The sequence below is a fragment of the Melozone crissalis genome, unplaced genomic scaffold (assembly GCF_028551555.1).
Source record: "Melozone crissalis strain CALT ecotype California unplaced genomic scaffold, PUWL_Pcris_2 ptg000027l_1, whole genome shotgun sequence".
NCBI classification, from domain to species: Eukaryota; Metazoa; Chordata; class Aves; order Passeriformes; family Passerellidae; genus Melozone; species Melozone crissalis.
In genome coordinates, this window is record NW_026535805.1 from 48,170,856 (window position 1) to 48,196,210 (window position 25,355).

At 40.0% G+C, this 25,355-nt stretch overlaps 1 protein-coding gene across 3 annotated transcripts in view; it reads right to left on the reverse strand.

The window, feature by feature from the left end:
• The window catches only part of DSE (dermatan sulfate epimerase), a 32,280-nt gene extending 7,418 nt beyond the window's left edge, over positions 1–24,862 (reverse strand). The window contains exons 1-3 of one of the 3 annotated variants that reach the window (XM_054280077.1): positions 24,799–24,862; positions 12,487–12,955; positions 1,512–1,765 (exon numbers count right to left, since the gene is read on the reverse strand). In XM_054280077.1, coding sequence (XP_054136052.1) covers positions 1,512–1,765; positions 12,487–12,902 — 670 coding nt within the window. In that variant the 5' untranslated portion in view covers positions 12,903–12,955; positions 24,799–24,862. Of the gene's footprint in view, positions 1–1,511; positions 1,766–12,486; positions 12,956–24,798 lie in introns of those variants that run through there. The other 2 variants (XM_054280076.1, XM_054280078.1) reach the window with 2 other exon arrangements.
• Positions 24,863–25,355: the final 493 nt, after the last annotated feature.

Genomic DNA, 25,355 nt, shown 5'->3' on the forward strand with positions numbered 1-25,355 from the left:
CAAAACAACAGCACTTAAATTTAGAAATATAAAGTCTGTTTTGACCTATTTTCATTTGAAATATTACTATTTTCAAATTGCTCAAGAATTCATTAGTTTCCTGCTTTTTTCCTTCCTCCTCCCCCCAAACACCATCACTTTAGTGAAAAAAATATTGCCTGGCTTTGTGATGCTTTCATTGTTTTACACAAGGCATACTTATGGTCTATACCTAATGAAAAGCAGAATCATCTTGCAAACTGCCAGCTTTCTGCACCAAAAAAGGCTTAGGGAAGGATGGAATTATATGAAATTTAGCAAACCCACTGAATAAACATGGCTTTGAGTCTTCAATTTGTGGAAGGCAAGACAGGAGGATAGGGAATAACTTCCACACATGCTCTTGATGCTTTTCAACATATACACATCAGTCACTGTGTTTGTTTTGACAGGCACTTAGCAAAAAATGATCCTCCAAACACAGTAGGTGCCACCGTTTTTTGTCACGTTTCTTTGGGCTCTTGAAAGCTCCAGTGATGTGCAGATGTGCCTCTGTTTGGCAGGGCTGAGCAGCTTGGCAACACCATCAGCATCCAGAAACTAGATTTTCCTGGACTTGCAGTGCATAAGTAATTCCACTGGGAATCATGTTTTCAAAATACTTCTAGCACATATAAAATAATTACCTGATGAAATATGGATTCATTCTTATAAAAGCGGGAGCTGACTCCATGACTTCCATCTCTCAGCTGAAGTACCTCTGGGGTTTAAAGTCAAGATTGCTCACCTGCTTTCCCTCTCACTCTTGTGACTTGCATTCTCCAGCAGGACAGGGACAGCCCCTTGACAGAGCAGGCAAAAGCTACTGGCCAGAGTATTCACCTTGGAAATGGTTTTATGCCCCCAAAGCAAAGAAGAGGAAACCAGGCACAAATGTTTGTTGTGGGGTGCAATAGCAGAGTTCAGAGGAAAAAAAGTACAGCCTTGGATATCTCCATAGAAAAGGCTGTTGGGAAGAAATGTCCTAAGCTATGGCACTTGGGTGGATAAAGTTACACTTTTGCAGATCCTCCAGGTGACAGGACAAAAGCCTTGGATGGAATTCCAGGCTATCCTGTTGTCTGGCTCCCAGGTCAGAGCACTGGGTGTTTCTGACTGCTGACTTTCACAATGCTTTGTGTAAGGAGATCGAGCATCATTCTACATTGATGATCTACTCTGAAAGACACTGTCCACGAATCAGGACTGACAAACTGTACACAATGGGATTTTTAACTTTTATAAACTGTGAGGTAAGAATTTCAGAATCACTTGGAAAACTGAACTTATACACATACTCATAATGACTTGTACATCTGCCCACAGACTTTTGCTCTATTCACTAAATTAAATTTTACTAAGTAGCAAAAGAGTAAACCCAATAGTGCTGTACACTAAAGAAGCATTTTTATCAAACCCTGAACTTTGCTGCTTAAGTGGCTGATTTGAGTTGATAGACTTTAGAAAAAACATCCCTATGGCTCAGCACATACCTTGATTCATCAGAACCAGGCTTCCAGCCAGCAGGGCCACACAGTTGGTAGGCTGGTGGTTGTGAAGGTACTGGAAGCCCCATCCACGTCTGTATGATGTTTCGTACATGTATCCCGAGGCATTGGCAATTACTTCAAGAAATCTCTCCTGTTGAATCTTGCTAAGGTAGCTGTACAAGAAGTCATAAGCAGTGGCAAAACCAACCAAGGAGTGAGCAAGAGGGACTTCATCCCAGGGGGCATCCTTCACTAGCCTGTCAAAAAACAAAGACAGCAATTAATTGAGTTTCACCTACTTAGCTTTCCCCCTTACTCTACTGTGATATGTATATGACTTTGAGTCTCCCAAGTTAGATGATTCGTGTTGAATTTTAACACAGTACTTAGCTACTTACCAAGTCTCTAAACTATTTTTTCCCATCCTAAGTATGGACAGCATTAATCTTCAAAGCTCAAAAACTTTTAAATAAAGATTAAGTTGCTAAATGTTCCAAAAATGTTTGAAATATTCTGGGTTTTGCTAGGAGAAAGATAGGCAGAATACTGATTGTACAGAAATAGAATCTATTCATCTGAAGAAAGATGATTATAATTTTTGATAAAGTGGTTTATACTCCTCCAACCTCCTGTAACAGATCTTTTTTCTTTTCCAAAGGAGTCAGTTGATGATAAATGCTGCCTATGAGACTAAAGCTGTCTTTACAGCAAGTATAATAAAACAACTCACTACACTGTTTTTTCATCTCCCAAGTGCATTCAAGGACAGAAGTAGAGAAGAGGAAACTTAGTTTTACTAAAGCTTGAATTAACATTTTTAATAAACACTGGGGTTTTTTAATGATAAGAAAGAAAAGAGGTAAAATGCTGTCAATACTAAAAAATTATTTTCTAGGAACTACTGGCTTGTGTCCCATGATTACACTGAACTTAGAAAACAGTACATTTTTACCAAGCAAATTCATAACATAGGTTGTATGGAGAAAATATTCCTGTTAAATCAAGCATACATTGTGTATCAAAAACTTTAATTTTGCAGTACTTACAGTACTTCCAGCCCATGGTTCTACAGAAAAGAAAATGTGAAGGAATACATAGTGAAAGTAAACTCCTATAAACTGAAAAATCGTCAGTTGCTTTCATGCTTTCATGCTCTCCTCTTTCACTTTTTTTGCAATCTATTTTTTATTACAGAAATGAATTAAAATTGTTGAGATGAGTGTCCTACTGCAATCAGTAGAAGTGATGCTGTGCTCCTGAAGGCACACACATTCCAGTTTCAACTATTTGATGACTCGACAAATATGATTTCATCTTCATTTGTGTAAGCAGCAGTGTGAAGAGATGAGAAAAAAAATCCCCAAAGAGTAAGATAAAACCAAAAAAGTTCTGCTGCAGAAGCATTTATTGGCATTCAAATGCATTAATAAAGCATGTAAAAATTACAAACATCAGCCTAAGGGCTGCAATGATGGTAAAAGATATCATGTGCAAGTAAAAAAAAAAAGACCTTTAACTTTTATTTCAGCATATTTAAATCATTGGAAGAACTCAAGTTTGGCACATTCATACTGTCATGTAAAGAAACTATCTGTATGCTTTTTGATCAGATGAATTTCTGATCAACAGTTTTAACTGTTCACCTTCTCTCAGCTTTGATTCCATATTCTGCCTGCAGTAAAGCTAAACATTCTTTTTTCCTTTTTTAAAATTAAATATTTGTCTCACAAATTTAAATACATCAAACTGAGTTATCTGGTTATTTGTCAATCTCAATTAATTCTCTATTTCTGCTTTTAAATCTTTCCTTATAATTGAAAGAGCCATTAAAATGCTGTTGATCCTATACATAAAACTAAAATTACATTCTATGCCAACTATATGCAACACTCTGGCACCATGATTCCTTTCAGGAATCCTTTGACACAGAAAAATTCCTTTCATCAGCTATATCATGAATTCTAATTTCCAAGGTATTTTCAGAAATCAAAGTTCAAATAGGTACAGGGAATTTCACTTTAAAGGCATCTGCTTGGAACAATTACAAAGAGTTTGAGGCTAAACTATACATTAGGGTGGAAGAAAAGTCGAATGAAAGAATTTGAGCTAATTAAAAAAATTTAATTCAAAGTTCAGTATCTTTTTAACAACACACAAGCTCCTAATTAGATTCTGCTTAAACCTATTGTGCCGAAACCTGATCTTTACCTGACTAAATTTAAAATGGGATTTGTCAGTGGAACTGATTTATTGTAACCTTCACTGTTAAGGTGTATGCTAGCTTTATGTTTAGTTTCTAACGGAGTACCACATCAAATTCTACAGTGTAAGAGCATATAATAGTCTCCATGACACTGCTTCTGACAAAATAGAAAGCAGTCTTCTACATGAGAGGTGATAAATTGAGAAGTTATAACTGCATTTAGGCTCCTGATCTCTTCAGGGAAGAAATAAAAACAAAACAAAAAAAACCCCAAAACACACCCCCCAGCCTTTCCGTGTAAAAACCTTTTAATTATGTTAGGCACCCTTATCATAAATACTGACACAGTTACCCAGCTTGGGTTAGACAAGCAATTTTGTATGAACTTCAGCTTCACAATTAACTGTGTCTGACGACAGCAAGTAACCTCGACCTCAAGGCTGCATTAGCCTTTAAAGGCATCAGATCTTACAAAAGCAAAAAAACAAATCCAAAGTAAATAAAAATAATCTATAATAGGTTCTTTTATACAGAACAGCTACTTAGTTGCAGACATATGAAATTTGAGCAAAGGCAACTGTTTAAAAATTCTAAATATATTTTAAATTCTAAAAGATAAAGGCACCCCTACAGTACCTTTTTGCACTTATATACCTGCATCTGTAGGTATAGGTATATTTGGAAGAGGTGCCTATCTGGAAACTTGAGAAGGTTATGAAAGAGGAAAAAGTGCTGAACAGGTTTGCTACCTCATGATCAAACTCCATAAACATCCAAAGCCATATGCATTGTTCTGCACAAAAATCTGCTGTCTGGACAAATCCTGTGAATGGCACAGGATAAATACATGCCTGGGGTGTTCTTTACATTTGTGTTCATCTGTATCCTATAAAATATGTTTGTTACATTTAGAGTTTGATATGAATCCTCCATGAAGAAATTGGAGAAATAAAGAGATCATGGATAAGGTTGCAATTATGGATAAGTAGTATGGTTTTTCTACATGTGTTGAGAATTTTAGCATGCTGCAATGTGGTTTATCTGTTTTAGATTTGCCACCTTCTGCAATGAACAATGAATATGAAGAGGGGGATTAAGACCTTGTTTTCCAATGATCAATTGATGGCACTGCATTTCTTCTATGTATACACAGCACCTTCATTAAATGCAATTCCAAACTCTAAATAAGTATACCATTTGCATAAAATTTTGGATGGAAAGTAAAAATCACTATCACCAACAAAGCCAAGATCACTACAACCTCTCTATTTCTTGACAACATTCCTGATGCTAGTACTGCCTCTTCTCTCAGTAGAAATGTGTTTCTTTAATTTCTCACTATTCACTACCAAATAACTACTTCCTTACTGAAAGCAGGGTCACCTGGGCTGGGGCAGTCCCAGACACGAGTGGGAGAAGAATTCACTGGGAACAGCCTTAAATGGTGGATTTTGGGGTTCAGGTGGATGAAAAGCTGGACATGACCCAGTGATGTGCACCTGTAGCCCAGGAAGCCAGTTGTTCTGAGCTCAGCAAAAGCAGCACGGCCAGCCAGCAGGGGAGGGACTTTGCTCCTCCACTCTACCCTGGTGAGACCCCACCTGCAGTGATGTAAACTGCTCTGGGCTCCTCAGGAGGACATGGAAGGACATGGACCTGCTGGAGCAAGTCCAGAGGAAGCCAGAATGATGCTCAGATGGCTGGAACACCTCTCCTATACAGACAGGCTGAGAGAGATGGGGTTGTTCAGCCTGGAAGTCTCCAGGGAGACATTACAGAAACCTTCTAGTGCCTAAAGGGGGACACAGGAAAAAGAGAAGTTTTACATGGGCAGATAATAAGACATAGGGGAAAGGTTTTAAAGTAAAAAAGGAGATTAGGAGTTACGAAGAAACTCTTGACTGTGAGGGTGGTGAGGCACTGGCACAGGTTGCCCAGACAAGTTGTGGATGCCCCAAATCTGGAAGTGCTCAAGGAAGTGCTTGGCTGGATGGGGCTTTCAGCAACGTTGTCTAGTCCAAGCTGTCCCTGCCCAGAGCAGGGGTTTTGGAACTGGAGGATCTCTAATGTCCCTTCCAATGCAAACAATTCTGTTTCTATGATTCTATTAGCATTTCTCTCAAAAATACAAGCCAAGAGGGAAAAACCACTATATGGCCAGTTCAAGGCAGGATTTAAATCAAAATCTGCTGCTCAAGTGAATTCCTTGATCATGACCTGTGGGATGTTTAGATTCATCTTTCCTTCACTGTGTATCCAGTTCTTAAAAACAAATTGAAGCAAATAGGAAAATAACCCTCTTTAATCTGAGATATAGAATACCCTTCCAAGCAGTGTGAGATTGGATTTTTGGCCTCTAGGTCAACAACGAACATGGTATCAGTGCATGCAAAATGAAGAATTAAGCACATCCTGACACATGCATAACACAAGTAATCCACATCCTGAATTTAATGCTCCAAAATTTCCCATGACAAATCACTGCAGAGTAATTCCTGGAGGAGGAAATTGAAGGATGCCAGTACTTGCTCCTCAGTACCGAAATTCTCAATCTCACTAGGTGCATGCAAAGGAAACGAGTGAGAACTCTCTCCTAATGGCTTAGAAGTGAAAATTAGTTCTAAGACAGCCCTGTAGTGCATTTTGATGCCATCTACCTCAGATATTGGTACCCGGCAGTGAGAATGGTTGAGTTTAATGCACACAAGATGTCAAGTGTGGATGCAAACGAGGCATGCAATGGGGCCAAGTGAACTCTTGATCGCTTGTGCACTTGTGCACTCGTCCCAATGCCACAGGCAATGCCTTGGCACTCTTCCTATTGTCCTGACTCACTTCTGAGGGTCTGTCCTGACCCATTCCCTATCAAGGGGGAGAACACCTTTCAAGGGGAGTGAGACTACCAACATTTATTTTATAAACCAGACCAAATCTTAAATATTTTTCTTACAAAGTCTCCAAAACAAAGTCATTTTTTTGATCAAGTGAAATATTTTCTTAATAAATGGAGCAATACTCTACAACTGTCGTTTTGGGAAGAAAAAAGAAGACTCTCTGAAAAAAACCCAACCTCTCAGATTTTACCCTTCCCACATTTTTCTGGTTGGCTGCCAAAGCAAAAACCCCATTATCTGCCCAACCTTAATGCTTGGTCCTTTGCAAAAACAAAGAAGTTATAAAACATACTTGAAAAACTGATGATTTATGTTTCTGGTGTCTAAGGTAAAACAAGTTTGCTTCTCTCTTTACCAGTCATGTTTCAGCAGCAGCCAATCTCACATGCTTGTGTTCATTGCAGCTCAGTTGACAGGAAGAAAGGCAAAGGAGTGGTTAAATGTAAAAGGCTACATTCATGTCAGTATGGGGAAAAAAAGCAACATATAGACAGACGTTTTAAGAGCTTACTATAAAAACAGAGTTGTACTGCTAAGGTGCTATGCGGAGGAAAGTAAACTTTAGCTCCTTAAAAATCTTAATCTACTTTTTAACCTCTTTCCCTCTGTTTCCTCATAGGTCTATGATCATCATTCTGATGCTTCTAAAGCTTCTTTCACATCTTATCTCATTTTTGGCATTGATCACAAGAGAGTCCTTCACTCACAGGGCTTGCTTTTATGATGCTTCTGTGTTGACACATTAATAAACTAGAACTGACTCTGTTTCATTTTTTCTCAGTGTCATGTTAAGCAGACATAGAAATTTAATTATGTTATTTTTTTAGGAGATTGCCTCTAGCTCTTGTTTTAGCAAATTTTTATACCAGTCATGCCACAAAGTGAGCTCCCAGTAGCTCCCACAGAACGTCAGCACCAATTTATCTTCTATACCAATTTACATATTAACGGAGCTCTCCAAAATCCAGCTAGCCATTTAATTTCACAGACATGCACAATTTCTATTTTTAAACACTACATATGTAGAAGATAAAAACAGCATAAGGGTTTGATATTTCACTTACTAACATAATGTATATTCCAGATATCAAATTCATCCTCCTACCCTCCCTTTTCTTTCTTTTTCCTCTTTGTAGGAGACAGTGTATCAGCATCCTCCAAGCTTCTTTTATACTAACTTTTATTCCACAGTCTTACAAAGCCCCCCTAAGTTTTCTTTGAATGTGATTGCTAGTTGATTACTGGGAGTCAAACAGATGCTATAAATTTCTGGTGAAAGCACGGAGACTTGCTTTATTGCACCTTGGCATATATGAATTCATTTTAGTTAAATCATTATCCACATGTTTAATTATTTACACATATCTATTTTTACCTTGCAATCTGTATTGTTCAACATCAAGCACTATCTGGATACTAACAGCAAGGGTCCCATAGGATGCTCCAATACTTTTTAATAAGCAGCGACTAACAGAAGGCTACATGATTGCTAGTTTATAAAAAAACAGCAGAAAGGTCACAGATTTGTTATTCGAAAGCCTCCTGTTAGTTTCTCCTTAGTTGCTGCTATTGCTCTGGAATGTCTGCATGTGCTTGACAGTAATTATCTGCCCCGTGAAACCCACAGAATCGCTGTTAAATCCCACACCTTACTGCACATTGGTAACATACTTGTCTTTAAAAGTGGGGCATTAGCTGTGTGTAAAAATACCCAAAAACAAACCCACAGAAATTTCTTTCTGGCCATTGCAAATGGGAACCTCTCTCTTGCTACAAGAAGGGTGCAGAATTTGTGAACTCCCAAGGCGCTTGTTTGTAAGGTGGGCTTAGTAAAGAAGAGAGCTTTTGGCTGCTTTGTCCAAACCAGAGAGTCTGACTGAAGTGTTATTTCTGCACAATGTGTGACTCTGATTACATCATTCCGCTCAGCACGGGGACGGGACGAGCCAGCGGCATATGGAAAGAATCACGAGCACAGATCTCCTTGGCCAGAACGCCCTTCTGGTGGGGAGTGCTCTAGGGGCCACTCGGAGATAAAATGCCAGAAAACACATCAATATCCTCTGCTCTCTCTAAAAAAAGGAAATACGGTTGAAATATAAGGACAAACTTCCCATAAGGTTTTAGACAGTATCTAGATATCCAATCCATGGAAAATCAAGGGAGTTTATTAAATACCAGCTTTTAATTTCTACAGGCAAAACCAATAATGCTCTTCTATTTCAACTAAAATATTAATGCACGCTTGTTTGCTGTTGCTAGTCTCCACAACAGTGTTGTTCCCAGATTATTTTGGGGGATTGTTATAGTTAGCTGTTACCCAGTGCCCCTCTGTTTATTTTAAAATGTAAACCTACTCCAGGATGTAGCCATTAGGGATGCTCTGCTAATGAGCAGCATGCCTGTCCACATGGGTTGTTATGACAAACGGCTCAACCTCTGTTAGTTGACACACATGGGAACTCAGTTATGGGTGTACTTTATTATGTGACATAAAATGACTACGTTAATAGATGAGAAAGGACCAGAGTTCTTAATTACAAGAATTAATTCTCCCTTCCATGTATATATCAATTACCAGTAGACTTTCTCATAATTGTATCCTGGGATGTTTGGACTATTGAGGATTCCACTAATGTAAAGAAGAAATTTAAAATGTCAGTCTCCTTAATCTCCTAGCATTCTGAAACAAATAACCACTGACATTTAAAACCATATTTCTTTTATTCAACTACTGCATATGCTAAAAACATATACTTTTTTTTCTGGTAAGGCTTAGACTTTACTCAACATTGCCACAAAAACTAGAGAAAAAACTCATTAAGATGATTTTTTTTTTAAATTCTAAAGCTATTTTAGAGTCAATGCTATGACAGCAGAAGTCAAAAGAAATCCAGATTATACTGCTGAAAGAATTAATCTGCCAATGCCAGATTTAACTTTCCAACATGCTGATGAATCTGTCAGTGACAAAAAAGATATTTTTCCAGAAATTTTACATGTCAGTCTCGGCACCTACATTAATGAGGAGGTCTTAGGAGAGGCCCATTTCACTTACCTTATGGATACCTCTTTGGAAAAGCCCTCTTTCCTGATGAAATAAAATGTTATGGCAGAGGACTCTCCTAACATGCAAGGCTCCAAAGTCAGGCAACATCAAGACTCCTTCTTTCCACCCTCCTGATCAGAAGACATGTGCCCTCAAATCATTTAATAAGGACAATAATCATAATATATCATCCAGAATGGTATTTTCCCAAAGTCTGAGGAAAACTAAACATGCCTAGATAGACTGGACAAAAAATTCCACCACTCTGACACTGCCAGAACAGCTCATATAACAGCCATAACTCGTATTTATCATGTTTATTCTCATAGTCTTATCCTAAGTGGAGAAGTACGTGCAGTAACATTTTCTGGTACTTTTAAATTGAGTTTCTTAGGAAAAACAGATTTACATAATCTGTCTGCCCAGTCCTTCAGCCTCTGAATCCAGCCTATTTGAGCAAAGCCAGACAGTGCAGTACAGCCTCAGAGATGTCACATTCCTACTTTTCTGAAAACCACTGTTGGACAAGGGAGAAAGATCTGTATTACTGCCACCACTGATGGGGCTACAGTATAAACTCCATGCTGACAGCATTCAGACATAAGTTCTCAGGGGGAAAACAAAAATGGAAACCAGATCCATGTTTCTGCCACAGCACTTGAAGAGCTGGCCAGCTGGAGGTTATACAAAGGCCAGCTTAGCCCAGCTCTATTGCCTATGTTTAAAATTTCCTCCTGCACTTTCACTACTACTGAGCATTTTGCAGCCACTTCTTTTGCCAAACAGAGAACCCTGATTAAACCTTGATTGATTTCTGAATGGGATGTCTACACCAGAAGGGAAAGATGGGAAAAGCATAGTTTCTCTTTCAACAAGGTAATGCAAGATACTTGCTTCAGAAAAAACAGTACTTGGAGGCAAGTAAATAACATCAAAGCCAAGTGGAAATGGGATATCTGCTTGGTTCTGATTGGTATCTGGTCTGCTGGGACAAGGGAGAGCATTATAACAAAGGACAAAACAACCACAATTAATCCAGGGCAGGAATCACAGGACATAAGGAACTTAAATAATGTTGAGACAGAGAGCAAGATGTAGGAAACTGAAAAAAAAAGACACAAACAAGTCCTCCTACTCAAAATAATGCTTCCTCCTCTTTCTTATTTCATTAAAACAGATGGCCATGTAACTACAGCCTTCCCAAAACAAGTTAAGAAAGAGTGTGAACAATGTAACTAAGGAGGAAGGTGTTGACTTTGGAGCAGCCTGTCTCCTATTGGAGATGGTCACATATCCTTGGATTCACCTCTGTAAGCTACATCCCTCTGTCAGTGTGCCAAGAGAAAGTGTCTCCACACTGTCTCCAGAGCTAAGACTGAAGCTTTGTATTGCTATGCTTCAGTGGAAGATTTTGGAAATTACCACCACTGTTGAGACAATATTTTCCTTCCTAAATCCCATGTCCTGTCTTCTGTGATATGCAGGCAATATATGGACAGTGTGTCCCTGCTGTGTCCTATCACTTCTTTTGCTCTAGCTCATGTATTTCTGTGGCATTCACCATTTTAATCCTTATTGCAGGGGAACCCAAACACTATCACGGCTTTTCAATAATGTCCATCCGGAGGATATAGATCCCAAATTCTAGCTCAAATCCAGCATTATTCCAGTGATGGCCCATGGAATGATAACATTTATAGGATACTACTAGATGGTTACCAGAGGGTAAGGAATAGTAGTTTGAGCAATGAACACTGCTTGAACAGCTGATGCTTCTCCTCCTGTGCTGACTTGAATCTTGACTCACACTTCTGCCGAGCTGCTGTCACCACAGAGCTGTAGGAAGGGAGCCATGCCCCATCCAGCCCTATCTCGTTGCCCTGGGCAATTGCCTCCCTCCTGGCAAAGCCCACATTCCCATCCTCTGACCTATCCACAGTGATAGCAATCCTGGACCATAGTCTGCAAGGCGTACCAAGTGGCAGCTGCTGCAGGGATGTAGGGGAAATGCATCTGCCTGAGCAAAAAGAGGAGATAAATTGCAGGTGGGTATGAAAAGCAGGAGACTTTGGGGTCTCAACTCTAGAATCACTCTTATAGTGAGAACATTAACTTCTGTTCCCATAGAAAGAGTGTGGCACAGAGAAGACAGAGCAACTTGTAGGGATGACAACTCAAATCCAAATGAAGTTAATCCAGAAGTGGTCATCAAAATACCAGTTACTCAGGCATTTCCAGTAATCAGATGGACAATGATCATGTCCTAGTATATCTTAAGGAGAGGCCCAAGAACCATGCTGCCAAGTGAAGCTGCCAGCCTGAACTATAGCTCAGACGGATGTTAGAGCAGACTGCAGAAGCCCAAGAGTGTCATTTTTACCTAGACCAAATTATACCTTTTTCATAGGTCCCCCTTTCCTATATTCTTCCTAAGGAAGAACTAGTACCCAAAAGATCTGTATGGAGTTGGAGGAAAAAAAAATTTTGAAGTAACATTTTTAGCACTTCTTACTACAAAACAGATGTGAAACTCTTCCTTCTGATTTAGAGTGGGTTTAGATTAGTTTTGTTTTTTACCACAAACAAGGTGGTGCATAAAGAATCATGTTCCTTTCAGCATCAACTTTCAAGAAGAGAAGTCCAGTGACGGTGAAAACTGCTGGTCACTGCTGGTCCCGAGGAGGGTAAATGCATTCAGCAAGTTAGTCACTGTTAAAATGAATATTAGTGCAACTGATATAATTTAAGTAATTCACTTATACACTCACTCCTCCAAGTGCAAGCAGTTTATACAGTAAGAATAACTTTAAAAAAAAAAAGACAAAAATCTACCAACTAGGCTGAGCCGCCATCCTCTCCATGTAATCCTTAGCCATGTTGATGGCCTCCATGTTTTCAGGGAAGAGCACACAGAACATTGCCAGGGCCCCGAGGTTGTTGCCATAAATTTCATTCCAGCGAGCGCTGAACTCCTTTGGGTCCCAGGGAGGAAGGTACTCCAGGGGATTTGACAGCATGGTTTGCACTGCTTTGATCAGCCGAGCCGCAATGTGCTGGTGCGTGGTGCTGGCCTGGAGCCGCAGGGTCTCCATGTCCCCCTTGGAGAAGTAGAGCATGGGATAGCTGTCATAGTTGGCGTTGACAAAAGGAACCATCGTGTCTTGGTCCTCCCTGGCGCCGCAGGCAAAGGCGAAGCAAACCGCGTGTATGAAAAACACACTTGGGGCTCCCCGTGTGTGAGTCCTCATTGTGGCATCAGATCTCCAGGTCTCAATGGCAGCCAAACCATCTTTGAAATGTCCTGTGGTAGATGGACATGAAAGAACGAGTTAGAAAATGAATATGTGAGAAGCCACCATTCAGGAAATATGATTCTACCTAAAGAACCCCATGTATTCTCCAGGTGACTTTCAAATCATATCTACTTGAATATGTCAGATGAAACACCTAAACAGCAATTCACCCAAGAGAAACAACACTTTGAAGAAAGCCCTTTCCTTCCCACACCTTGCCCTCTGGTAGCTGATACCAGCTGAAGGGACACAACAACAGCTCTTGTACTCGAGATTTGAAATAATTGCAACGGTGCCTAATACGAAGCAGCGCTGACGGCACTGGCAAGGGGAGCAGGGCGCGAAGGGAGGAGGAAGGGAGAGAGCCAGGAAGCTGGCGGCAGCCAGGCCTGCGTGCTGCCTTGGCTGATGTTAGCAGCTGCAGAGAGGGAAAGATGAGGAATGCTGGAGGTTTGCGCCGGGGTCACTTTATACAGGGCTCAAGGCCTCCGGTTCTGACACGTCCTCATTTTAAAAAAAGAAAAGAAAAGAGCAAGCCAGGAGTCAAAAAGGGAAACAGTAAGTGGTAGAGTCTTAGAAAAACAGCTGAAATACTTTGCCTTCTGGGCATTTAGGGGTTTGCATTATTAGTATTTTTTTCCAAAGGGCTTTCCATTTTACATGTGGAGATTGATTGCCAGTTACCAAGAAGGCTGAACATTGTATTAAAATGCATATTCTTCTATGTACATTATTTCTTGAAATGTGCTCAAATGAGAAATCTATGCAGAGACAAATGCAATTTAAACATAGTAAGTTACTTTGTAGAAATTACCAACTATCTCGCCTAAAGTCACAGATAAAACATGGCCAAGATCCCCCTGAGGAAAGCCAGCAAATTCCTAGAATTCTTACGAGGGAAAAGGTTATGGAAAGCAGGCTCAAGTGAGACAGTTTTATGTAAATAATGAACAGTAGTTTTCAATTATTAAAAGGAGAAATAGAAGGAAAGAAAACCTAAAACCAGATACTTTTTTTTTTCTCCCATGGAAAACCAGCTTCATAGGATTCAGTCATAAAACTTGTAGGAAGTTGAAGTACAAAGCAACCTTTTACTTCTCCCCACAGGTCCCTATTCCATAGCCAAAATTTTCTAATAGAAGCTGAGACTGCTAAAACCTTAGAGACCCACATCCTGTTTCAACAAAGTCATTTATATGAGAAAACTTTGACAGACAAGGACCCTTCATGACTACTGGGTGCCCAGACCCTCTAGATTTTTGTGCTCAGATCCTAAAATTAATTTGTGAGCAAATCTCTTTTGCCACAAAATACATAATTTGTTGTGAATTTTTACCTACAAATAATATTGTACCCTGTAACTGCTTAAATTTCTCTGTTAGAGTGAGCAGCATAATTGCTTAAACAGTGTAAGGGAAGATGACATTTTCATAGTATTTCAATGCATTTTGCAAGTAAATTTTGCCCTCTTTTGGATGTAAACCAGTTGCTGCAGGACACATTATCACAGGCTGGTTTATTTGGTAACACTTTTACTATATCTACAGAGTCTCTCACCACATACACACATACAAAAAGACACATGCACCACAGTTTATCCAGACCTACTCAAAACTACTTGTATTCTTCTCTATGCTGAAGGAAACTATACAACAATATATTTTGACAGGAAGGAGGTAAAGCAATACATTATGGTTGAAACATGATGTAATTTTTTTAATTGATGAAAAAATTGCTTTGTCATAATAATAAAAAAAACCACTACAGTTTTTTTTAAAAGCCTCTGTGATCCTTAGAACTGTGGGCAGAGGAAAGAACCTAAAAAATACCTCAAAAAAAGCCAAAAATGCCTGTAGCTTTTTCTGTGTTAACCATTTATTGAAAAAACCTTCCTGGTTCACACAAGCAGAAAAAACCCTCAGCTAGCAGTAAGGACTTCATGCATTCTTTGCTTTGGTTTGATTTCTCTAAGTGTTCTGCATATCAGTGACAATTAAGAACATACATAAATTTAGGGATGGTTTTAAGAACTCCCTAAATTATTTCTGACCAACGATTAGGGAATATACAGTAAAGTTTCCCAGAACTCCTTTGCAAATGTGAACACACATTTCCCAGCATTACACCATCATCAAACACATCCAGTGTTGCCAAAAAGTCATAGTCTGTACTCTTAGGTATTCAATAGCCTCCCACATTTTCACCCTTTATTCATGTGCACATTTCACTGAGAAAGTAAACCTTTTTTTTTACCTTTACACCACTACACCACATTCTTTAGGCTAACAACAGAATAACTGAAAATGAACCTATCGTATATGTATTCAGAGTCACAATCTGGAAGAAAGTCAATAGGCAGTGGCAAAAGCAGGAGTACAAAATCATTTTTTCTTGGTTAAATTATACTGGCACACTTCCTATGATATGAAGACTAACTCTCAGCAGCCACAGCTCACTAAGGACAGTGAGCCCTGTCCCATAACCTTGCAGGGCTCAGCCTGGTGTGACTGAAGGATGGCAGGAGGCAGCTGGAAGGGAGTGCACCTTCCTTTCCATGCAAATCTCTGAGCCTTGGTTATCAGCATAGCTTAGGTAGAGCTGGATCTGTGCAGGTAACTGTCCATATAACCTCCAGCTTACCAGTTGTGAGTGAACTTGTTACAATTTTTTTGTACTTTGCCTGATACACAGGGCTTGAAAGAATTGGAGTCTGGGCCTTCTGATCATTTAATGTGCACTCACAATACCATTTTTTAAAGCTAAAGGAATTTCTTACTCTCATATTACACTGCATCATTACCAGCCACATCTTCCAAGAAAAACTTCACCAAGCAACTCAACCTTTTCTGAAAACGAGGGGGTTTTATTCCTTGAGGAAACCATGATCTGACAAAGTATTAAAAATTAAAAGGAGAATGAAGGATGCTTGCCCATGAAAGAAAATCATATTATCCAGTATGCTTTGAAAGTGTTGTCATTTAGTTGTAGATTGAAAGGGTATTAGCATGATTTCAACTCCACTGCCAGCAGAAACAAACAGTAAAAAACATCAATTATTCCAGAAAAAAAAACCCAACAGAGATTAAATCTTAACAATTTTAGTTCTCCCCATCTGCATCAACCTGTAGATGTTCAGCTGTAGGAAAAGAAAAAAAAAAGTATTGTAAAACTGAAACAACTAACTAAACTAAGCATTAGTTTACACAGATAACTTTACCAAATAAACTATTTAAAATAAAAGCGAGGCCCATTTACTCCTGCCACATGAGCACAGAACGTCACTCCATCAGTGAGAGCAGAGGAGTAAAAGAGGGGCAGAGGAGGAGGGAGAGGAAATGATGGCACTGTTAGGATCACCAGCTTGCACAGCTGTCCTTGAAGCAATCTGACCTTCTTGTGGGTGATTAAAAATTAAAAACAGGTAAGGAACCATGGTTTTCTGTAGTATCAGTTCTGAAGAGCCCCTCTGCTTTGTAGCTGCTTTTACCTGGGACCAAACTTGCGACACTTCTTAAAAAGCAGAAGTTGCAGGTGTCTCTGCTGGCATCTCCCATGCTAGCCATGACCCATCTCTGACACAGGCACCTTGTCAACATTTACAGGCAGGAACAAAAAAGGTGGGATTTCAGGTGACTAAAACTTCCACGAAACTGAGGCATTACAACACCACAGATTATTCAGGTTTCTGAATAAAAGATCTTCCCAGAGCCCAGGACTGGGACATGAACACATCAGACTCTTTGTCTTCTTTTGAGAAGCTACTATTTTCCACAAAGGCTACAGTTCTCATTATGGTTACCTGAGATACCTGAGAAACAAATGTTTGCCTAAGAAATGTATTCAAATATTTAAAGGAAAATCTGTTCCACCATTCTGACGAAAATCAAATCTTCAGGTTCAGTGTCCAAAATTTTACCTTAGTAAATGACTTCTGAGTCAGCATGGATGTAAATTTCATCATTTCTTTGCACTTCATAAATTATTGACAGTGAAAATGAACTTTTTTTACTCCATTTTTTTCAATGCTTGTAATATTATAACACGCAGTTTCATTCTAAACAACAGTGCCATTACAGTTTTGTTACAAATTGTATCACAAGAACTGGTATTAAAACTAAAATAAGCAATTTTAGAACCCAGCACTAAAACAGGTAAGAAAGTCATAGGTATTTCAACAAGAAATGGTCAATTACCAGAAACAGATGCTGTCCTATCAAAACTGTGAAATTAATAGATAACATTGCAATGAGATGTGTGTTTCATTAAATGGAGAGGGATGTGCAACTGCCAAAATGTAACACAAGAAGCAGTAGGTTAGTTCACAGCAGAGAAAAGCAAACTTCTGTAGGATCTCTTTTTTTTTTGCATTTGGTCCAAATATCTGAAATATCTTTTCACACACATTGAAATTGACTTTGCTGCCGATGAGAGATGCAGAATCTATAACATGGAATATATCAGTTGGAATTTTTGGTAACATTATATAATGCTAGAATTCTAAAATCATGCCAGTTACACCAACTGAAGAGCTGTTTTGTTCAACAAAGTCAGTTTCACCAATCTAAATATTTTGCACACATATTTAAGAATGGGAGAGCAATTTAGTCTTCTAACTGAATGCAATGACATTCTGGTACCAAAGAATGCAGGATAAGTCCATGAAAACAGAGAGGTGAAAGGGTCAACGGAGACTAATTCCCATATATATATTGTCACTTGGTTCCAGAGAACCATATCCACTACAGCATAATTAGGAGCATGATGGGGCACAACCAATACAACTATAAACTTATCTTTGGGCTGTAATAATCACAATCAATCCGTTGACTGAAGTCCCATGCTGGATAGCTTCCACATCAACAAGCAGTACTGTCGGGACCCTTTCAAAGCAGGACACCAGGGTGGGGAACTCCCACACCCCAAGAGACAGGAGCAGCCAGGAGTCCTTCACCCACCTTTGGACTGGTGAGCTAAAACCAGTGACTTTATGGCTCTCCAATAAAAACACTGGAAAGGCGTAAAAATTACTGCTTAAAACTTGAAAAACACCTATTACAACCTTAACCACCAGGGGACATGATTTCATTTCTTCCTCTGGCTTTTTCACTATGAAAAACATGCTACAATTATATAATATCAAAGGTATTTCAAAACTTAAATACAGAAATCCCCAAAACAATTCAGAATTACATCTGCCATAAATAAAGCACAGCTCAGGTACTCAGGTGTTAGTACTGCACTTGTTCTGAAATGATTGGAAATACCTTGAAAGAAGCCTGTATCAGCTTTTATGTCTGACTAACAGCTGTGCTATGAAAATCCCAATGGTAAACAGAAACCAGTCAGTTCCTATAGGGATTATCAGTATATGCCATCTTGTCAGCAGTCAAGATTTAAAGTTGTGTCTGTCCTTTGATCTAACACAAAATTAAATGGATCTGTGTAGAGCAGTACACAGCTGTGTCAGACCATAATTCCAGGAGAATGGAGGGTTCCATTAATTCTCCACCATGCTACAGGTAAGACATCAACTGCAAAATATTTTATAAATTCACAGCAGGATCTGTAAGACATCTGTGATGGAAGTTTCATGTGTTCATTCCTTCCAGGTAAAAGCTTATTTGTCTATTTTATCACAGTACATATAAATTAACAGAGCATGCACACACACACACATAATCATCTCTCTGCCTCAAGTGAAAACATTATTTAAATAGTCTGCATGTCCAAACCATAATCTGGGAATTTAGAATTTCCTTCTATTTTACAATTTATCCTCCTGTATAAAATGCTTTCTAATTTTTTGGTTGCACTAATACTACTATTCCTAATCCTTACTAGGATCTTTTATTCCATATCTGTAGAATGAGTAAAGAAGTAATTTTGACATCTAGAATCCTGCAGATGATCATTCCCAACCAGTGCAGACATGCCTGTAAAGGCATCCACATTCAGTGAATGAAAGCCCAATCACTTTCACCACTGAAGGCTTAAAACTATAAGCTACCAGAGAAAGATTCCTTCTAGAACATCAGCACTGTATCCTGTGCTGACACAATTTTAAAAGGCCATTTCAATAATTAAAATTAGTCTTTGTTTTTTACTTTAGTGCTTTCACAGATGTTAACACTATAGGAAGGCAGTTTGAGAATTTTCATCTAGGCCAAGAGGATATACTCCCTACCTTTGCTCCATTAATGTCCCAGAAGCCAAGCAAACCACTCATCCACGTGTTACACTATTACAGCATGTGGGGCACCTCTGGGGTTTAGGACTATGACAGTAAGAGGCACTTCAGAAACACAGAACAAAGGCTCCTGCACAATCTGGGTGGTGACACAATATTCCTTTGGCAAGGACTGAGAAATAACTCATCTTCCTGGCCCTGGCAAAGAGGCCCACTTGGGTCAGCAAGGCTGTGAACCCTTTGGAGGTAGGTATCAGGAATGATGTTTAGGGTTTCCTCTGAGAGCAGCCCACAGCCCTAAGGCACAACCACCCGCCACAAGAAGGGAGCAAGGGAACAGAATGCCTCTTCTGGAGAGAACAGAATGCCACTGGATCTGTGTGGATCCAGTGGTACAGCCATGGAGTGCAGGAGGAACTGGAAAAACTTCACATGGCAATGGCAATGCCCAGGAGGCACAAATAAAGGACAGGAAAAAATAATCCTACATGCAAAAGGGGAAAGCCAATTTACTGCTGCCAGAATTCCTCCTAGTGCCTAACCCGCCCCAGGGAATTGCATGCCATCCATCTTCCCTCACTTCTGAGGAGGCTGATTACAACACCAGAAACTTCTGATACCAAAACAAGTGTTTTGATTTCAGACTTTAACTTTTATCCTCTTTCCAACTAACTCTACTTTGCTAGCCTTGACCTTTACTCTTCCAAATACTTGCAAATGTTTTAAGTCCCCTTATTTGTTGTCCTTGACCACCATGTATAATTAACAGTTTTAATATTCCCTGCTAATTGTTTTAATTGTCTTTCATTTTATTGTCTTCAAGATGTTGTAAACAAATGATGTGATTCTGCTGGAGTGTTACAAAACCAGTTCTCACTTTCTGTATCTAAAACTACAAACTTGAGTAGCTTAAGATATTATTTATTATTTGTAAAGCATTTCCACAGAACTTCATATTAATAGACAGGAATTCTAAAATGCATCATATCCTTCAGTTGCTATGGGATCAAAACTCATTTTAACTATGCTTCCATATCCTGTTTATGACGCAGTGTTGCACACAAAACTATATTAACACTTTATTGTTATTTTCATGTGATGGTTTTGGCTAGGGTAGAGTTAATTTTCTTCATAGTACCTGGTAGGGGCTGTGTTTTGGATTTGTGCTGGAAACAGTGTTGATAATTTAGGGATGTTTTAGTTACTGCTGAGCAACATTTATACAGTCAAGAATTTTTCTGTCTCTCCCCCACTCCACCAGCAATGGGGCTGAGGATGCACAAGGAGCTGGAGGGGACAGTTGGGACAGCTGATCCCAACTGACCACAGGGATATCCCATAACATAAGAAGTCATGCTCAGCATACAATATTGAGAAAGAAGGAGAAAGAGAGAAGAGTTCAGAGTTGCGGCATTTGTCTTCCCTAGTAACCATTCCATGTGATGGAGTGTGGGGATGTGCTTTCCTGGGGATGTCTGAACACCTGCCTATCCCCAGGAAGGGGTGAATGAATTCTCTATTTTGTGTGGCTTTTATCTATTATACAGACTGTATCTCAATCCACAAATGTTCTCACTTTAATTCTTCCAATTATTTCCCTCAGCCCACTGAAGGGAGGGAACAAGTGGCTGTGTGGGGCCGAGTTTCCAGCTGGGATAAAACCATGGCAATCATATATGTTAAATTATTGTGGCAGCATAGAGGAGCACCTGCAAAGTCCAAAGATGCTGATGCTAGTCAGTTTCTGAACCTAAGGAGTTTGTAATCTAAGCAATTTAAACCAACACTTACTTTTACATTATCTACAGATAACCTCAGAGTGTGAGTATGCAGACCCCAAATCTGTACTCACACAGCAGAACCACTGGTTCATTTGTTACAGGATAAATGTCACTGTGGTTATAGACCTAAACTGTATCACCCTACCTGGTCTCTGCATCTCTCTACAGATGAGTGTGTTGTTCATTGTTACCGATACAATTCTGCTGTTATGTCATTATCTAGGGTTTCTCCACAGAGAGATAGAGCATATAGCTCCTCTCTCTCTCCATAGATGTAATACACATATACCCATTTGCAACTGCTTTTTTCAGGGTACAAACTGGGAGAGACAATAAAATGTATTGTCCTGTAGCTGCTTCAGGGCTATTATTGTTCTCCCAGTGCTCCCCAGAATACCCTAAACAAAAGCCTTGAAAAATGTGGTCATTACATTTTCAAGGAGAGAAATCTCAACTGCAGATGGAGTTAAACAGCTCCATGGTTCCTGTAAAATTTAGTTACTTGCAGTGTGCATGAGCAATCTGTGAGCAGGTGTCAACACAACCATTAAATTATGGGTTAATTTTGAAATTTAGAATCTTGTGATCTCATTTCTGACTGTAAGTTGTGCAGGCATGGCTCTCATAGCAGAACTGCAACTGGACAGATCATTTTGGTAAAAGGTGGGATGAACCATGATTGCAAGGATATGATTAAAAGGAACATGATATCCACAGAAATGCTTGCAAACAACTTTTCAAAATACTTTAACAACTCTAGCAGCCACTTGATTAGAAGACTGAAGAAGGTATACCAGGTTTATATAAAATGTCCAGAATTATTAATATTTCTGATAAAAAACCTCCACAAAATAAAAGCATAAACCAGGACAACCATGGTAAAAGAGCTTGTATGTTAAAATTACATTTCTCTTGTACTGAAATACAACACCTACCAAAGTCAAATTACCTACAATGCTTTGACCGCTCTAAACAATGCTACTGCTGATTCCTCTTGTATACTCTCAGTCTAAGCAAGAGGAAAAACAGAAAGAAAGACCAAACAAAGGTAATTTCAGACTGTGCACATAATAGTCACATTGTACCTGTGCTTCCACACCTGACCATGTCCCAAGAGCGGATGAAAGTGTCATGCCAGCACCTGATGAGAGAAAACACTTCCAGTGCTCTGTCCTTTGTGTGATTCCCAAAATGACCTGACCCCTTTGGTCAGCTCTCCGTTACCAGCACTTCACTTCTGCTAAACTTTTACTGACCAAGCATTCGTGAGAGAGATCTCTGGTGGCATTTGCTAAATTTCCCTTTTCCTAGCAGGCTTCTCTGCCCAGTTCTCATCCTGGGCACACTGCAGAATCTGCTCAAAGTGCAGTGCACAAGGGTTTGGGGGTTTACTAATGCAGCACTGTAGGACCTCACCTTATCCCAGCTGGGCTGAGAGACATCAGTACAAAGTTTACCCATGTAAACAGAAAACTGGCTCAAAGGGAGTCAAATGCAGAATTATTTATACTAAACTATTTATTAGTAAATTATTTATATCAAGTATGTGGCTATAGTCTTGAATGTGAACCAGCACCAGGTTTAACAGCTTTAGGAGAATACAGTGAATACAGTGCTGCAGCTATGCTCTTTGATCTACCTCAGCTGAATGGAGACAGCAAAGAAGGTGAGAACAGCCAGGACAAACTTGCTGCTGAGATGCCATATTTACCAATTAAATACAATTTGCTAAGAAAAAGTCATAACCTCTTTCACTCACCACACACTTGGATTACCCAGTCTAACCAAGAAAACAATGGTTACAGAAAGCTGGTTCTTTTTCTTTATTTTTTAATTCCTTCAGCACCCCCCCCCCCCCCCCGGCTTTATTTCTTGCAAAATATCCAGGAACAATAGCAATAGTAACTAGATTTATTTCTGCTCATTGCTATAGTATGCTGTGGGTGCCAGATGTGCAAGTTTCCATACACAAACTAAGAATGTGACTGAATTTTAGTTAAATGAAATCACTTCTAAGAGAAGGGACACTTCAGTTCTATGGACATTTACCTCTCTATTTAACCCTAGTTTTCACTGCTCAGACTGCTGGGTACTGATGGATGTGATCATTTCTCTACCAAGATACAAACTTCCTATGTTCATTCACAAGCGAACAGCTGCCTGGTGATATGAACCACTTTTTACCACCTCTGATCTACGTTTTACTTAAATTCAGTTTTAAAAAAACCTTATGTACTGTCATTGTCCTTGAGGAAAAGAAACAGTACACACAGACCTCTTTTTACTCCTTTAAAAAGTACCAAGCCAAAGATGTCACTCTAAAATCTGCTTTCAGCTACTCATTTTTACTTAAACTGTATGCAACCTATAAAAATCAGATCTAACATTTGGCCAGGTAATAAAATGCATTTTTCTCACCATTGTAGTGCAGAAATTTACTCAATACCTCGTTACAATAACTAATATATGCTACAATAAAAACTGAGTTTGCCTAGACAACCAAAACCTATCAACTTTTACCATAGGTAATCAATGGTTCAGTTTATACATTTCTTTCTTGCAACATTCTCTATAACCAAAGAACAGGTTGTAAAGGAGACTGTATATCAATGTGTAGTGGAAAATCAGCACCAAGTGTCTCCGGAGTTCAGTGTTCACAGTAGAGAATACAGACGTGTTTAAAAGCCATTCTCATATCTTTCTCTCATACTATCTTAAGAGCACTCAGGTGTTTCTCATGGCAATTCAAAATCATGCAAAACTTCACAACACTTCAAACAAAGCAACAAAGGCAAGAACTTACTTTGAAGAACAAGAAAATGATATTTTTAAAGGCCCAGTAGCCCTGCCCCATTAAAATACACTGTGGTTAGTACATTTTGGTTTCAAGTCCCAGTGAAGTTTACAGAGAGTCAAGACAATGCCAATCCAAAACTGCTACTTTGTTGATTTCCCCTGAAAACTCAACAAATTCAGGTCACTTAAAAAAACACGTATAAGTGATGAGACACAGTAAGGGAACTCTTAGTTGAAATAATACTTAGCACTTCAGTAGAACGATGTAGCCAAGGATCTACAAGTAGTTATGAAACTAATTAATTAATTAAACTTCTCAACACCCCTGTGAAGCAAGCAAGCACATTTATCTGTTTTATGACGAAGAAAAGAGAGCCATGGGGAGGTGGAGTGACTTGCTCGAGGGTACCCAGCTAGAGTCTTTCAGAGTAATAAACAGCATCTGAATTATTGACTCACACTGCTGCCCTTCAGCTGAATTGTTCCTTTTTTTGAAATACTCCACTGAGTTATAATAATAGTTGGCATGATAAACATAATGTGGCAATATTTAGGCTGAGATTTTCTTTGTCTTTGTTTAGACTACATTAAAATTTTAGTGTTATTTAAATTGCAGTTGATCTTCTTAGCGTGACTGAAAAATCTCCAGGGTTGAGCAATATTTCTTGTATTTTATTCACAGTTGTGACTACTTTTTATGTTGCCATTGCTTATGGCTAAAACCAAAGCCACTCCAACTTGAAAACACAGGAAAATATCACAGTTTTGTATTGCTTCAAGAGCGAGCGACAGAAGAATAGAGAGGGTGGCTACTTTCATTCATACCAAACTGAATTTTAAGAGCTGGCATGAGACACACCAAGTGATGATGCACTGCTTTCATGCAACACTAGCTATAGGAATTGCAACTCGCTGCCTGGGGCTGAGAAGACTGAGCTTCCCGGGCTGACAGCTCTGGTCCCAGCTCACTTAAAACTTTCCCAATTAAAAAAAATTAAAAAGAAGTGGCAGGAAGTTGCATCGGGCAAGTCGCTCTGTTCCTGTCTCTCAGCTTGCCTAGGCGCAAGACAAGGATGCTACTGCTTACCTTTCACACACGCATGTTTGGGAGGCTGAACTCTTCGGCTAAAGGCTCGGAGGCTGCGCGGTCCCGGTGCTGCGGAGGAGCAGAGCTGTTACCCACGGCGCCCGCAGGTGAAGCTTCGCACAGAAAGCGCCACGTCCCCCCGCACCTCCCCCGGGCTGCGGGGCCGTCCTGCGGTGCCCCGACAGCAGCTCCATTCCGCCGGGGCCAGCCCAGCCGGGAAAAGCCCGTCCGTGCCCGGGGCTGCTCCAGCGGGACGCCCCGGCCCCGCCGGCACCTGGAGCCGCTCCCGCCGCTGCCCCGGGCCTGGGGACCGTGTAGCGCTCGCACTCACCGTGCCTTCCAAGCGCTCCGGCCAGCGGCGCGCCCGCCCCGGGAGCCGCGGGGAGCCGGGAGCGCGATGGAGGCGCGGGAGCGATGGAGGCGCGGGAGCGCTGCCCGCCCCGCACAGCACTCACCGCCCGCGGCCCCAGCCCCGCACAGCACTCACCGCCCGCCCCGCACAGCACTCACCGCCCGCGGCCCCAGCCCCGCACAGCACTCACCGCCCGCCCCGCACA